The 16,857-nt window shown below is 42.5% G+C and overlaps 1 protein-coding gene across 1 annotated transcript in view; it reads left to right on the top strand.

Annotated features, from left to right (window-relative positions):
* The window catches only part of LOC140736342 (uncharacterized), a 32,681-nt gene that overhangs the window by 6,045 nt on the left and 9,779 nt on the right, over positions 1-16,857 (top strand). Inside the window, exon 2 of the mRNA XM_073062337.1 lies at positions 8,685-8,842. Within this exon, the coding sequence (XP_072918438.1) occupies positions 8,685-8,842 (158 nt within the window). The remainder of the gene's footprint in view (positions 1-8,684; positions 8,843-16,857) is intronic.

Genomic DNA, 16,857 nt, shown 5'->3' with positions numbered 1-16,857 from the left:
ATGTCGGTATGCTGGGATTAACATTATGGAGATGTGGTCAGAGAGGCCAAGGTAAGGACATGGGATGGCTTTGTAAGTATCATGTCTGTTTGTATAAACATGGTACAGTTTGTTTGTTCCCCAGTAACCATGGCGACATGCTGGTGGAATTCGGATAAAATATCTTGCAGGTTAACATGATCGAAGTCTCCTGCAATTCTGAACAGACCATCCGGATGTTTGATTTGTAGAGGGCTGATGATATTGTAAAACTTTCCCAGTGGATCCTTGGTATTCGTATTTCACCCTCACTCTAGTAAGCATCCTGTTCTTCACATTCATATAGGACACCTTGGAGTTTTCGTTAATCCTGCTCACCAAAGACTTCTCATGTCCTCTCCTAGCTTTCCTAAGCCCATTCTTAAGCTCCTTCATGACTACCTTGTAACTCCCTAGAGCCTTGCTATCTTCCTCTAGATAGTTGTTCTACATCTCTTCTCAACTATGGTTTTCATCCTTCCCCGTCTCAATGGGACAAACCTATTCAGCCCGCCACACTCCTTAAACAATCTCCACATTTCTGTTTTGCATTTCCCTGAGTAAATTTGTTCCCAATTTATACTCCCAAATTCCTGCCTCATTCCTGCATCATTCATCCTCCCCCAGTTAAATACTTTCACATACTGTCTGTTTCTACCCCTGTCCGAGGCTATAGTAAAGGTGCTGTGGTTGCTGTCTCTGAAATGCTCTCTCACTAGGAGATCTGTCATCTGACCAGGTTCATTGCCCCATACCTGATCTAGTATGGCTTCTCCTCTAGTCAGCCTGTCAGAAAGGTCATGTCAGGAATCCTTTCTGGACACACCTAACAAATTCTGTCCTCACTCTAAGGAGGTATCAATCAATATCTGGAAAATTGAAGTCACCCATGACAACAACCCTGTTATTTTTGTACCTTTCCACAATCTGCCTCCTGATCTGCTCCCGAGTGTCAGTTGCTATTGGAGGTGTCTATAGAACACCCCCAATAGTGTGATTACTCCCTTCCTGTTCCTGACTTCCATCCATACTGACTCAGTAGTCAATCCCTTCACTACTTGCTGTAGCTGTGATCCTATCTCTGATTAGCAATGCCACTCCTCATCTTGTTTTCCTCCTACTCTGTCCCTTTAGAAACACCTTAAATTTGGAACATCTAGCAACTATTCCTGCCCTTCTGACAGCCAAGTCTTTGTAAAGGCCACAACATCATAGTTCTATGCACTGATCCATGCTCTAAGTTTATCACCCTTGTTCCTGATACTCGTCACATTAAAATGGACAGGTTGCAACCCATCCAACTGACTGTAAGGAAGTCCAATCCACTGTCCACCCTCCCTCACAGTCACTCTACACGCTGCAACTACCTTTACACCAACTGCTCCGTTCTGTAACCATCACTCAGATTCCCATCCCCCTATCAAATAAACCCTCCCTAAAAGCTCTATCAAACCAGACCACAACGATATTGAGCTCCTTCAAGTTCAGGTGTAACCTGCCCCTTTTGTACAGATCACACCTTCCCCAGCAGAGATCCCAGTGATCCACAAATTTGAAACCCTGCTCCATGCACCAATTCTTCAGCCACACATATCGTATTATTCCTGCCCTCACTGGCTCATGGCACAGGAAGTAATCTGGAGATTACCATCCTTGAGGTCCTGCTTTTCTGCGTCCTACCTCACTCTCCATATTATCTCCGAAGGAACTCTTCCCTTTTCCGATCTATGTTGTTGGTATCAACATGTACCATGGCTTCCAGTTGCTCATCCTCCCCCTTTGGAATGCTTTGCACCTGATCTGAAACGTCGCTGACCCTGGGACCTGAGAGAATGCAACTTAAAATCTGTGTTTTATACTTTATTTTCTCTGTATTTATTTACTCTGTTTTTGTTGCTTTATATTTTTGGTACAACATATATTTGATATGTTGACATTCCATGTGTTTGCTGTTTCAACATTTATTTCTTATGCTGAAGCTACTTAACGGTGAAAAATCAGAATGCTGCAGATGCTGAAAACTTTGAGGTAAAAATCAGAAAGTGCTGGAAACACTCAACAACTCAAGTAGCACTGGTGGAAAATGAATGGTTAACATTTCAGGTCTAAGATCCTTTGTCTGAAGTAGGAAAGAAAGTAGTTAATTTTTCTTTGCAGAGCAGATGATGAGGGATGGATAGGACAAAGGGAATATCTGTGATAGTAATGGTTGTCTCTCGGGGTCCGAGGAAGACTACATTGTGCAGGGTGGCAGTGTTTTTTACGAGGCTGAGTTGCGAGCTTGACATCAACCTGGCACGGATGGAGAGTTCACTCGGAGGCGGCCTGTCACTGGATCAAACTCGGGAACCTCTGTTCTTGAGCCTGGCGCTGATCTCACTGTGCCACCAGCCGACCTCTTTGCACAATGTAACCAGTGTGTGAAAGATATTAAAGTGGAAAAGCCCCACCTAGAGGTGCTACCCCTCCCATGCACCCCATGCACTCCATATCCGTGATAAAATGGGACTAAATGGGTTAGTGTGGCAGATTGAGGCAGATTATACTTCTTTGTCAGCATTACCTGTCGAATTTAGCAAGCACGTGGGACATACCAAGCAAGTCAGGCTGTACTCATTGATAGAGAAAATGGATCCAAGATCACAGATGGATGTCGGGTGGAATTGATAGACATATGGAAATAAAGAAAGAGCAAAGTTTGAGAATTTGATATTGAGCCTGAAAGGCAGTGAAATGCCCAGATACAAAAAGTGGTAATGTTCCACAAATTTGGGCTAGGTCTAGCTGTGCCTCTGCAGATTGCAATAGACAGCTAGGTCAGAGTGGGAGTTGGATGGAGAATTAAAGTGACATGAAATAGTCTCATTGTCACCCTTGTGAAAGCAGAGCAATGATGCAATCTACCTTTGATTTCTCCAGTGCAGAGGAGCTAATGCTGAATTTAGTACACCTGATTGGAAGAAGTACAGCCCAATCATGATTCACCCGGAATGACTGCTGTGTCTCTGAATAGTGGGAAGGGAAGAGCTGAAAGATCTGGTGTTGCCACTCCTTTTACGCAGAATCAGAATCAGAATCAGGTTTATTATCACTGGCATGTGACGTGAAATTTGTTAACTTAGCAGCAGCAGTTCCTTGAAATACATAATAGAGAAAAAATATTAAAAAAGTAAATCCATTACAGTATGCATATATTGAATAAATTAAAAAACATTCAAAAACAGAAATATTGTGTCACCAGGTTCGGATATGGCCCAAGTGCGGAGCGAGAGAAATTGAAGCGGGTCCATAGTTCACACACTTTAATGCGATCCCTGTTAGAGGGAAAATAAAACAATAAACGCTAAACCAAGGGCCATTAACTAAAACTCTCAAATGGAAAACGAAGCCGACACTGCTGAGAAGAGAACAACTAAGAATAGAACAAATACCGCTCGTCTTCAGAGTCAGTTGACTTGACAGTCCAATTTCTCAGGCAAGGCAGAATGCAAGCAGGCAGCGAAGCGTTGCTGTGTCCGTGTCCAAGTCTCGACAAACACTATGATGGAATGAATGGAGTTAAATATTATCACAATGAAATAATAATTAGCTGGCACATGTATATTCATGAGCACGATTTCCGTATCTACTGAGCTACCGAATCTGTGGTTGTGACATACTGTATTTTAAAAAAAGTGAGGTAGTGTTCATGGGTTCAATGTCCATTTAGGAATCGGATGGCAGAGGGGAAGAAGCTGTTCCTGAATCACTGAGTGTGTGCCTTCAGGCTTCTGTACCTACTACCTGATGGATCAGAGAGAAAAGAGCATGCCCTGGGTGCTGGAGGACCTTAATAATGGATGCTGCCTTTCTAAGACCCTGCTACTTGAAGATACTTTGTAAGCTAGTAACCAAGATGGAGTTGACTAAATTTATAACCCTCTGTAACTTCTTTCAGTCCTATGCAGTAGCCCCTCCCCATATCAGACAGCAATGCAGCCTGTCAGAATGCTCTCCACGGTACATCTATCGAAGTTTTTGAGTGTATTTGTTGACGTACCAAATCTCTTCAAACTCTTAATGAAGTATAGCCACTGTCTTGCCTTCTTCATAACTACATCAATATGCTGGGACCAGGTTAGATCCTTAGAGATCTTGACATCAAGGAACTTGAAACTGCTCACTCTCTCCACTTCTGATCCCTCCATAAGGATTGGTATGTGTTCCTTCATTTTACCCTTCCTGAAGTCCACAATCAGCTCTTCCGTCTTACTGACATTGAGTGCCAGGTTGCTGCTGCACCACCACTCCACTAGTTGGCGTATCTCACTCCTGTATGCCCTCTCGTCACCAGCTGAGATTCTACCAACAATGGTTGTATCGTTAGCAAATTTATAGATGGTATTTGAGCTATACCTAGCCACTCAGTCATGTGTATATAGAGAGCAGAACAGTGGGCTAAGCACACACCCTTGAGGTGTGCCAGTGTTGATTGTCAGCGAAGAGGATATGTTATCACCGATCCGCACAGATTGTGGTCTTCCGGTTAAGAAGTTGAGGATCCAATTGCAGAGGGAGGTACAGAGGCCCAGGTTCTGCAACTTCTCAATCAGGATTGTGGGAATGATGGTATTAAATGCAGAGCTACAGTTGATGAACAGCATCCTGACATAGGTGCTTGTGTTGTCCAGGTGGTCTAAAACTGTGTGGAGAGCCACTGAGACTGTGTAGGTCATTGACCTGTTGTGACAGGAGTTCAGTTTAGTTATAACCAACCTCTCAAAGCATTTCATCACTGTAGGTGTGAGTGCTACCGGGCGATAGTCATTAAGGCAGCCCACATTATTCTTCTTAGGCATTGGTATAATTGTTGCCTTTTTGAAGCAAGTGGGAACTTCTGCCCATAGTAGTGAGAGGTTGAAAATGTCATTGAATACTCCTGCTAGGTAGTTGGCACAGGGTTTCAGAGCCTTACCAGGTACTCCATTGGGACCTTCTGCCTTGCAAGAGTTCACTCTCTTTAAAAACAGCCTAACAGAGCCGATGCCTCTGAGACAGAGATCACAGAAATCACAAGTGATTTTTTCAGACTGGCCTGGTTAAAATCTCCCTAAACAATGGTGAAGGTGTTAGGATGTGCTGTTTCATGCATGTTGTTCCCATTGCTCAGATCATCTAAAGCATGTGAAGGGCCCATAAGACTGGGAGTGTTAGATAGGGACTGAATTGTGGACCAAGGACTCATAAAGGGAACGCTCCCTTTGAAATGGTGAAGGTGATGGGAGTGAAATATCTGTCTGGTAATGAAATCTTTAAGCCGGTGGAACTTGTGAAGGAAACCCTACTCATTGTCTTTTGAACTTTCATACATTCACTCTGTACTATTACTGCACTTTACCTGTTAATTATTTTCTGTTTATATGGTTACATGGCGGTATGCTTTATATTTTAATTTAGTTTTCCCTTCCCTGTTTATATTGGTTGCTTGTTCTGCATACTCTGCAATTTGTCAGACTATTTTAGTTTAATTTTTCCATTAATTTATTTTATGTTTTATCTGTTTGAGGATATTTTAAAATTCATGCTTAATTTATTGTTCTATGTATAAAATGTATTTTCCCATGTGCATTATCAACTTAATACTTCATGATTATGCCTGTTTCATATTTAATTTCCTTGTCTAACTGTTGGATTAGTTTTATACTTTATTGATGTCTGTGTTTTAACTGTTTTATATTTTTAATGTTATTCTTTTATGCAATTAATATTTCGCTTCTTCAATATTTCCACATTATTTTTGTTTCCTGATCACTTTCTTCAATGTGTCTAAATTTTACTTATATTTCTCTCTCTGTATTTATTCTTTGTTTTGCAATTTAGTTTTGGTCATGTTGGGTTAGCTTTTAACTTGTTGGAGAGTTAAAATTTTTTTACATCTAATATGGTTTGTTTTATGTGGTTCATAATTAATTTATTTTTAGGGTACTTATTCTTCACTTTCACTGGATCTTTCATGGGTTTATTATATTAATTGTTATCTATGCTCTTTAAACCTATTTAATTCTAGCAGGGTTTCTCTTTAACAATGTAATAAGCAGAGTTGTTGAGGCCAGCAGATTTATCTTCTCTATATCTTACAACAATAATGGCAGAGGCTGATCTGGCCATCGGATACTTGCCAGCCCTCAAAGAACAATCCCATTAGCTCTTTATTCCCTCTCTTTTCCTCATATCCCTGTAACACATTCTCTCTCATATCCCATATTCTATCCTAATTCTCCTGACACTCACCTACACTGAGAGTAATTGAATCTTTCAGACAGCATGTTTTTGGAATGTAGAAGCAAGCCCCGAGCAGCCAGGGGAGAGCATGCAAGCTCCAGAGTTCAGTACCGCACCCTCACTTGGTCTCTTCTGTATTTACTTTGGGAAGGTTCTGGACAAAGTCCCAACCAACAGATGATAAAAAAATATGATTCAAGAAAAAAATGATAAATTGGATCCAAAATTTGTAACTTGTAGCAGAAAGCACAATTCCAAATGATGGATGAATTAGTGACTTGGAACATGGAAGTGAGCAGTTGGATTCAGTGCTAAGTCCATTGCTTAACATGGGATAGATCTACACTCAGTGCCCACTGTATTAGGTACACCTGCTCTTTAATGCAAATATCTACTCAGTCAATCATGTAGCACCAATTCAATACATAAAAGCATGCAGACATGGCCAAGAGGTCCGGTTATTGTTCAGACTAAACATCAGAATGGGGAAGAAATGCGACCGAAGTGTGGAATAATTGTTGATACCAGATGGGGTGGTTAATTTTCACACACAACAGTCTCTAGCGTTTACAGAGAATGGTGCAAAAAACAGAAAAAACATCCAGTGAGTGGCAGTTCTGTAGGTGGAGAGTCCTTGTTAATGAGAGTAATCAGAGTAAAATGGCTGGACTGGTTCAAGCTGACAGGAAGGTGACAGTAATACAAATAACCACACGTTACAACAGAGGTGTGCAGAAGAGCATCTCTGAATGCACAGCCCGATGACCCACGAAGTGCAGCAGAAGACCATATTATAACGGGATGAAGTAAGTGGGTGGTTGATGGTCTGAAAGGCCTGTTTCTGAGCTGCATGTTCGATAACTCTATAAAACATTAGCCTGGCACTGTTGCCGGGCTACTGGCCACAACTCCACATGAACTACATGACAGATCCCTGGGTGGAGATGAGGACATGTACGAAGATGCAAGAGTCTCCCAATTCTGGAATATGGAGCAACACAAATTACTGGAGGAACTCAACAAGTCAGGCAGCATCTGTAGAGAGAATTGGGCAGTCACCCTTTTGAGTCGAGACCTTTCATCTGGACTGAAATGAGAGGGGAGATAGGTGGTATGATAAGGGAGGAAAGGAGCAAGAGCCAGCAGGTGATCGATGGAAGAGACGGAGGGCTGAAGATGACGAAATCTGATAGGAGAGGAAGGTGAGCATGGATGGAATCCTGTGGGAGGAGTATGTGGGTGATGGGCAGATGGAACGGATCGGGATAGGGATCAGGAGCAGAGAGAAAAGGGAGGGAGAGGAGGGAGCACTTGCTGGAAGTTGGGGAATTCAGTGTTTATGCTGTCCAGTTGTAGGCCACCCAGGCGGAGTCTGAGGCACTGTTCCTCTCTGATTTATGGAGATGATGGCAATGTTGGAAAATTTTACTGATGAAGAGAGTTCTAGTCTGGGATTATTTTCTCTGGAAAATGCAAGGCCCCGTCAAGTGTGATTTAATCAGGATGTATACAATTACTTAAGGTTTAGATAACTAGACAGGATACATTTCCCTCAGCAGGGAGGTCTGTGACTGAGGGACGCCAGTTAGTTGTAGGACTGGAGGGAGTTCTGAGTATCATTTCCTCTGAGGATGCTGGTATTCTGGAACTCTTTGCCCAAAGTGGTGGTGGTGGAAGGACCAGAGGGTGAGCATCAGAGGAGCCAAACCTTCACGACCAGCAGTAGTGTAGTAGGGAAGTGGGATTAGCCATTGTTTTTGGCTGGAATTGAGACATGGGCCGAATAGTCTCCTCCTTCACTCTGAATGTATAAAAGTCCCTGAATTCCCATAGCAGGTTTTGATTGTTTTCTGTTTTACTTTTTGCTCGTCTCTAAAGGCAGGTTTATGTGTTTTCATGCCCTGACTAGTCCGTCATCCCTCTGCACGTGTTCTGGGGAAACAGTTTCATCCTTGGGCACAGGGTCTCAACACACTTGTTGCTGCAGCTCCCCTACTGGCACTCAATCCCGTGGGCTTTAGTGTAGGCGGTTTGGGGTAAGGAGGTGCAGTGAGGGGGTGCCATTGTGTGCATAGTGCTTGTAGCCAAACTCTCTCCTAGCCAAGGTCTAATTCTTTTCCCAGTTAGGGGTGTATTTATGTCAAATATAGTTGACACTTCAGTGAAGTAGCTGTGATTAGCAGAGAAGCTACCCTTGTCGTTAAACCATCTCCATGTCTAAAACATTCCCCTGATAGCACTGGCCTTGTTCCTGTGTGCACGGTGTTAACAGCAGCACTTGGATCTTTACAATTCCTCTGCATTGAAGACTTGTCAGATTGAGTATGCTCTGCAGGGAGTTACAAAGGTGCATCTTTATAACCTGAGTGTGTGGACAGAAGCCTCTTGTTGCTCTCCCTGTGCAGATGAGTCAAAGCCGGTGAAGCAGAGGCGAGCACGGGCTAACTACAGCAGCTGGCAGCTGGAAGAGCTGGAGAAAGCGTTCAAGGCTACACAGTACCCAGACATCTTCATGAGAGAGGCCCTGGCGCTCAGATTGGACCTGATCGAGGCCAGGGTACAGGTACGGTTACTGCGGGAGTTCCGAGGCACTGTACGTGCTTGTGTGTCTCCGTTTGTTTTCTGTACAAACTCCGTGTATGTAGGCTTGAATGATGAATGTTGAGGTGTATGTGTGTGTGTTTCTGTATGAACTGAGGATATGCAACTATGAGAATTGCTTGTTTACTGTACATACGCAGGTGGGGTTTCTGTATATACATGTTGTGTATGTGCTGTTCATCTGTGTCTTATCTGTGCTATGTCTACTTCATTTTGTATACTGGATTATGTATATAGTGTTTTCTTTGTGTGTGCTGTGTGTGTATGTATGTGTGCTTGAATGAGTGTTAGTATTAATTAGGCCAATTAGCCCAACCTCTGTCATTGGGGAAATGCTAGAATTGAATACTTAGGAAGCAACAGCAGGGCATTAAAAAATAGCACTTTTAAGCAAATGGTTTGATGGAAAGAAAATTGTGTTTGACCAATTTGTTAGCGTTCTCTAGAAATGTATCAAACAGAGTGGCTAAAGGGTAACAAGTAGATGTGATGTATCCAACGATACACTGTGTATTGAAAATACAGGCAGGTAGACAGAGGGGGTAGTGTGGCTCTGTTGGAAAAAATGAAATCAAATCCTTAGAAAGAGGTGCCATAGGATCAGAAGATGTAGAATCCACATGGGTAGAGTTAAGAAACTGCAATGGTAAAAATGACCTTGATGGGAGTTATATCCAGGCCTCCGAACAGTAGCCAGGATGTGGACTACAAATTACAATGGGAGATAGAAAAAGCATGTCAAAAGGACAATGTTATGATAGACATGTGGTATTTCAATATGCTGGTAGATTGGGAAAATCAGGTTGGTGCAGGATCCCTAGAGATAGAATCTGTAGAATGCCTATAAACTCCATAGCTTTTTAGAGCAGCTTGCGATTGAACCTATTAGGGAAAAGGCTAATCTGCACTGGGTGTATAATGAACCAGGTTTGATTAGGGAGCTAAAGATAAAGGAACACTTAGGAGGCAGTGCTTCGAGGGAGATGCTAAAGTCAAATATATCATAATTACAGTGAAGTAAAGGAAATTACAGAGGCATGAGAAAGGAGCTGGCCAAAGTTGATTGGAAGGGGTCACTAACAGGGATGATGGCAGAGCAGCAATGGCTGGAGTTTCTGGGAGGAATTCAGAAGGCCCAGGATAGATACACCCCAAAGATGACGTATTCTAAAGGGAGAATGAGGCAACTGTGGCTGACAAGTCAAGTCAAAGCCAACATAAAAGCAAAGGAGAGGGCATATAATAGATCAAAAATTAATAGGATGTTAGAGAGTTGGAAACTTTTAAAAACAAACAGAAGGCAACTAAAAATTGCATAGAGAGGGAAAAAATGAAATATGAAGGTAAACTAGCTAATAATATAAACAAGGATACTAAAAGCTTTGTCAGATATATAAGGAGGCGAGAGGAGATATGCAACCACTGGAAAATTTTGCAGGAGAGGTCGTAACGGGGGACGAACTGAGTAAGTACATGTGTATCAGCCTCACAGTGGAAGACACTAGCAGTGTGCTGGAAGTTTGAGAGTGTCAGGGGGCAGAAGTGAGTGAAGTTCTTAGTACTTGGGAGGAAGTACTTGGGAAACTGAAAGGTCTGAATGTAGATAGGTCACCTGCACCTTGATGAACAGCACCCCATGGTTCTAAAAGATATGGCTGAAGCAATTGAGGAGACAAGAGTAATGATCTTTCAAGAATCACTAGATTCTGGCATTGTTCTGGAGAAATGGAAAATTGCAAAAATCTTCTAGAAGGGAGAGAGGCAGAAGAAAAGAAATTATAGGCCAGTTGGCCTGATGTCAGTGGTTGGGAAGATGTTGGAGTTGATTGTTAAGACAGCGGCGAGGAAGCAGAAGTGCTGCAGAAGGACTGAGACAGATTAAGAGAATGGGCAAAGAGGTAGCAGATGGAATATAGTGTCAGGAAGTGTATCTACTAAATGGCAGAAAATTCAAAGATCTAAGGTGGAAAGGAAATTGGGAGTCCTTGTGCAGGATTCTCTAAAGGTTAACTTGCAAGCTGAGTCATTGGTGAGGAGGACAAATGCAAAATTAACATTCATTTTGAGAGGATTATAATATAAAATCAGGGATGTAATGATGAGGCTTTATAAGGTACTGCTGAGGCTTCACTTGGACTATTGTGAACAGATTTGGGCTCTTTATCTTAGAAGGGATGTGCTGACATTGGAGAGGGTTCAGAGGAGGCTCGTGAGAATGATTCCGGGAATGAGAGGGTGATCATATGAGGAGTGTTTGTTGGCTCTGGGCCTGTACCTGTTGGAAATTAGAAGAATGAGGATGGGAGGATCCCACTGGAACTTATTGAATGGTGAAAGGCCTAGATAGAGAGGATGTGGTGAGGATATTTCCTTTCATGGGGGAGATTAGAGGGCACAGCCTCAGAATAGAGGGACATCCATTTAGAACAGAGATGAGAGGAATATCTTCAGCTAGAGAGTGGTGAATCTGTGGAATTCTTTGCCGCAGGTCATTGGGTATATTTAAGGCAAAAGATGATAGCTTCTTGATTAGTCAGGGCATAAAAGGCTGGATAAAGGGGTTGAGAGGAAAACTGGATCAGCCATGATGAAATGGTGGAGCAGACTCGATAGGCCAAATGGACAAATTAAACTCCTATGTCTTGTAGTTTTATATAACTGGTTCCAGAAACCATTCAGAATCAGAATCAGAATCAGGTATATTACCACTGGCATGTGATGTGAAACTTGCTAACTCAGTAGCAACATTTCAATGTAATACATGGTAATGTAGAAGGGAAAGATAATAAAGTAATTCAATAAAGTAAATATGTATATATGTATATTTAAATTAAAAATAGTGCAAAACTGAAATAATATATAGAAAAAGTGAAGTAGTGTTCATGGGTTCAAAGTCCATTTAGGAATCGGATGGCAGAGGGGAAGAAGCTGATCCTGAATCGCTGAGTGTGTGCCTTCAGCCTTCTGTACCTCCTACCTGATGGTAATAATGAAAAGAGGGCTTGTGCTGGGTGATGGGGGTCCTTAATAATGGACATCACCTTTGTGAGGCAATGCTCCTTGAAGATGTCTTCGAGACCACAGAGGCTAGTACCCAAGACGGAGCTGACTTATTTTACAACTTCCCATAGCTACTTTTGGTCCTGTGCATTAGCAACCTCTGCACCCCCTCCCCATACCAGTCAGTGATGTAGTCTGTCAGAATGCTCCCCATGGTACATCTATAGAAGTTTTCAAGTGTTTTAGGTGACAAACCAAACCTCTTCAAACTCCTAATGAAATATAGCCACTGTCTTGCCTTCTTCATAGCTGCATCAGTGTGTTGGGACCAGGTTAGATCCTCAGAGATCCTGACACCCAGGAGCCTGAAGTAAGGTGGTAGAAGTAAGGTTACTGCACAAGATGAGGTTAGGGATAAATAAATAGGCAGGTGAGAATTCCATTCCCAAGATCTGACTATAAACCAATACTTTTTTCAATATGAAAGTTAGAAATGAACAATTTCAATAAGGGTAAATTAACATGAACACTTGAAGTCCTGTATCTGTAAGATTAGCATATGAGATTACATATAAAGACCTTTTTATTGAAGATTGATTGTCTTTTGAAATAAGAAGCCGTCATCCCTATTCTAGAACTCCTAAAGATGCTTGCATTTCTTTAACTAACTTTCCTGTCTTGAAAAATGCTTTAAAATTTATGGGAGAATTTGCATGAAGTCAGATTTCCATTTGTGAGATCTATAAATTAGGGAGCATGATATGAGACTGATTAATAAAGAGTTTGGGATAAATGGATCATTTTTAGATTGACATTCAATAAGTACAGGGGTGCCACAGGGTTTGATTGTTTACAACATACACTGATGATTTGGATGAAGGGATTGTGTGTACTGGGGCAATAGTTGCTGTTTTTACAAAGATAAGTAGGTTAGCAAGTTGTGAGGAAGGCACATAGAGCCAGCTGAGGGATATGAATAGGTTCAGTGAGTGATAAAGAAATTGGCAGAATAGTATATAATATAGAATGTGAGATTGATATCCATTTTGCAAGGAAAAATGAAATGGAAAATTTCTAAATGGGTTGAGACTGCACAATGTTGTGGTGCAAAGGGTTCTGCTCAAAAAGTCTGTATGAGGTACAGCAATTAATTAAGACGGAGATATGGGGCCTCCTGTACAGCAGGAAAGTTTTGACTAACACTTACAGTGAGCTTATGAGGTCACAGCTGGAGTTCTGTGTATAGCTTTGGTCTCCGTATTTAAGACAGAATATACTTCCTTTGGAATCATTGCAGAGAAAGTGTGTGTGTGTGTGTGTGTGTGTGTGTGTGTGTGTGTGTGTGTGTGTGTGTGTGTGTGTGTGTGTGTGTGAGAGTGTGAGTGTGTGTGTGTGTGTGTGTGTGTGTGTGTGTGTGTGTGTGTGTGTGTGTGAGAGTGTGAGTGTGTGTGTGAGTGTGTGTGTGTGTGAGTGTGTGTGTGTGTGTGTGTGTGTGTGTGTGTGTGTGTGTGTGTGTATGTGTGTGTATGTGTGTGTGTATGTGTGTGTGTGTGTGTGTATGTGTGTGTGTGTGTGTGTGTGTGTGTGTGTATGTGTGTGTATGTGTGTGTGTGTGTGTGTGTGTGTGTGTGTGTGTGTGTGTGTGTGTATGTGTGTGTGTGTGTGTGTGTGTGTGTGTGTGTGTGTGTGTGTGTGTGTATGTGTGTGTGTGTGTGTGTGTGTGTATGTGTGTGTGTGTGTGTGTGTGTGTGTGTGTGTGTATGTGTGTGTGTGTGTGTGTGTGTGTGTGTGTGTGTGTGTGTGTGTGTGTGTGTGTGTGTGTGTGTGTGTGTGTGAGTGTGTGAGTGTGTGTGTGTGTGTGTGTGTGTGTGTGTTGTGCTAGCTGCAGCAAGACAAAGGGTTCAGGTACTATACAGGCAAGGGTAGTTTACTGCTAGTGTGTAGTCAGCCCAGGCAGGAAAGGTCTTTGCAGAGCATAGTTTCACTCTGCACAGGAGGGGACCAGATCCAATTGGGCATACCGAGACAAGATAAAGATGCAAACATAGGATTGTAGGATAACACTTAATATTGCTTAGTTATTTTATTAAATCTGAAATATTATTAGCCTTTAATGCATAGATTCTATTAGTCATTAATACCCGATTTGCCACGGTGGTGATTAGTGATTGATTATGCAATTAAGGAATTTGAACACGCACAAGGTAACCAATTGTTCAATATCTGTATTTGCTGGTCAATGTCAGTATAAAAATGGCATTTCTTTGTTCAAACTTCGGAACTGTTTGGTGTTGGGTACCACGCTGTTCTCCTTGTGCACAATAAAGTTTGAGGAACTGCTGTCCTGCAGACCACGGGTTTGTGCTAGGTTTAAAGTCTTGATCTTCAACATCTTGATCCTCAATCCAACAAAAGCGGTGCTGGCATATCAAAGATGATTATGAATATCAAACCATTGTTAATGTCAACTTTCCTTGAGATTATCTCCTGAGAGTTTGGAAGTAGTCTGCAAGAACCTTTCTTGTTAGAAGCCAGTGTTATACAGTCCAGGCAGGCTGGTAGTGTTGTGTTTGTTATTGAGGGATATTGCAGAGCGCACCAGGATGCCAGTGTGCAGGATACTCGACTGAGCTTTATCGTTTGTACAGTATGTGAACTCCTCCCTGGTGGGAGTGGCTGACTGAGTGACACACGAATAACACCATTAACTAGCACTACATCTCCCCTTCTTGATAAAAAAGGAAAAACTAGGTAAGCACCTCTTGTTTAGAGAACTCCATTGAAATTATCGTAACTGAAATTGAGCGATTCAGTTCACTTTACCCATAACATGTAACTCATGCTCCTTATATAAACATATAAATAATTGTCAACTTTATGACTGTCTTTCTCTTTCTTTGTATAAAAAAGAATTGCCAACACCATAACTGTCCTTTTCTCTTTTTGCTTCCCTCCTCTTTTCTCCACAATTAACTTTTTTAAGAACAGCTCTCATTTTGTGAAATGGTTTCAACATTAGAACTCTTTTTAAGAAACACTAATTCTAATGCACATCAGGGAAGATACCTGAACACTCCAGCAAAATGAAAGGATTACTCTGACCCTTTAGTCACTTGCCCAAAGGTATTAGGCTATGGAGTATATCTCGGTGGTGTGACAGATAAACGACCGATCTAGTATAGGTTCCTGGATGTGTTGGAGTGATTAGAGATTCTTGGACAGGTGCATCCACTTCCGGTAAGTGATCCTCGTTATAAGGCTTAGGCCACTCTATTTCTTTCTCTACCTTTCATGTATTTCGAAGGCACATGAACACACACCCATGCTGCCAGATTTCACCTGGTGATGTGCTGATCAGAAACGATCGTGGTGCATGCTGACGGACTGCTGTTCCTTCGGTGAATGGGTCTGAAACCCAAACAGCTTCACCATTCCTGGGTGACAACGAAGTTTTTGCTCTGTGTCTGAGATCATGCATGCTCTTCATTTTCTCACACTGTTGTCTCAAAATTCCTCACTTTGTCTAAGTCTGGTAAGTGAGGTGGAGAAGGGAAGGAGGAACAGACAGGCTTGTTCTCAGTCTCTGGCCCATTGACAGCTCTGATGGACTGTAGCCATCGTAAGAGGTGAAGAGCGATAGCTAGCAGTGTTTTGTAGGGGTCTTTTGCCTTCAGTAGGCGACCTTTAACAGTTTGCACAGCTCTTTCCACTTCCCCGTTTGCCTGTAGGTAAGGTGGGCTGCCTGTCTGCTGTTTGAACTCATGGTTCCAATCAAAGGCTTTCAACTCTGAGTTGCTGAATTGTGGACTATTGTCAGTCACAAGTGTCTCTGGTATTCCATGGTGAGTGAATACAACTTTCAGGTGCCGTGTAACTGCTGCTGAGTTTGTAGATGACGGCTCGGACACCTCAACATCCCGTGAGTAGTAATTCACAGTGGGAAGATATTTGTCTCTTTTCAGCTCAATAATGCCTGAGCTTGCAATTTGCCATGGGAAGTATGGCAGCTCTGTGGGACAGAGAGACTCAGCGTGATTTTGTGCAGTTTCCTGGATTGATTTACATCATCTCTGAGCTGTGTGCTCAGACCAGGCCACCACAAGGATGGCCTTGCTCTTAGGCCACATTTTTCAATGCTTTGATTTCCTGGTGGATTTGGTGAGCATAGAAGCAGAAATGATGAGTCTGTCGCCGTTTAGCAGCAAATGATGAAGAATGGTGAGTGTGTCTCTTTCAAGCCAGTAAGGTCTGAGTTCATGAGCTCCTTTGGAACAGCTGTCCATCCAAGCTCACAGTATTGCAATACCTTGCTGCAGATTTGGTCCCTTTTCAATTCAGTGTGAATTTACTCTGTGAAGCAGGAAAGCTTTCAGATACTGTTCCTGAGCTAAGAAGATGTTGGTGTCTTCCATGAGGTGGAGTCAGCTTCCGTCCACTCACATTTGTGTGGCATCCTTGACAGAGTGTCTGGTGTTGTGAAAGATTTGCCGGTGTCATAACAGTATCACACAAACCTCATTCTGAATCTTTGCAGACGCAGAGGTAAGTCATCCAAGTGTTTTGAGCTGAGGAGGCTGACAAGTGGCTTCTGGTCTGTTTCAAGTAGGAATTTGGTGTCTATCAAGTAGAATCTGAAGAACCATGAAGCCACACGACAGCCACCATCTCCTTTTCGATTTGGGCGTGATGCTGTTCAGTGGGAGTCAGTGCTCTTGATACATATGCCACCGGTTTCCATACCCCACTACAGTGTCGCATGAGCACCCCCCCCCCCCCAGGCCAAAGGAAGAGGTGTCTGCTGAGACCTTGGTTGCTTTGTTCCGATCAAAGAATGCCAATATTGGTGGACAGATAAGCTGTGCTTTAAGTGATGACAATGACTTCTCCTGTGGTGTGTGCCAGACATTTCTCTCAGAGAGGAGGTCTCTAGGTGGTTTTGATTTCTCTGTCAAATCTGGAATGCACTTTCCCAGCTGG

This window comes from Hemitrygon akajei, chromosome 11 (assembly GCF_048418815.1).
Source record: "Hemitrygon akajei chromosome 11, sHemAka1.3, whole genome shotgun sequence".
Taxonomy (NCBI): Eukaryota; Metazoa; Chordata; class Chondrichthyes; order Myliobatiformes; family Dasyatidae; genus Hemitrygon; species Hemitrygon akajei.
This window is presented reverse-complemented; position numbering and strand designations above follow the sequence as displayed.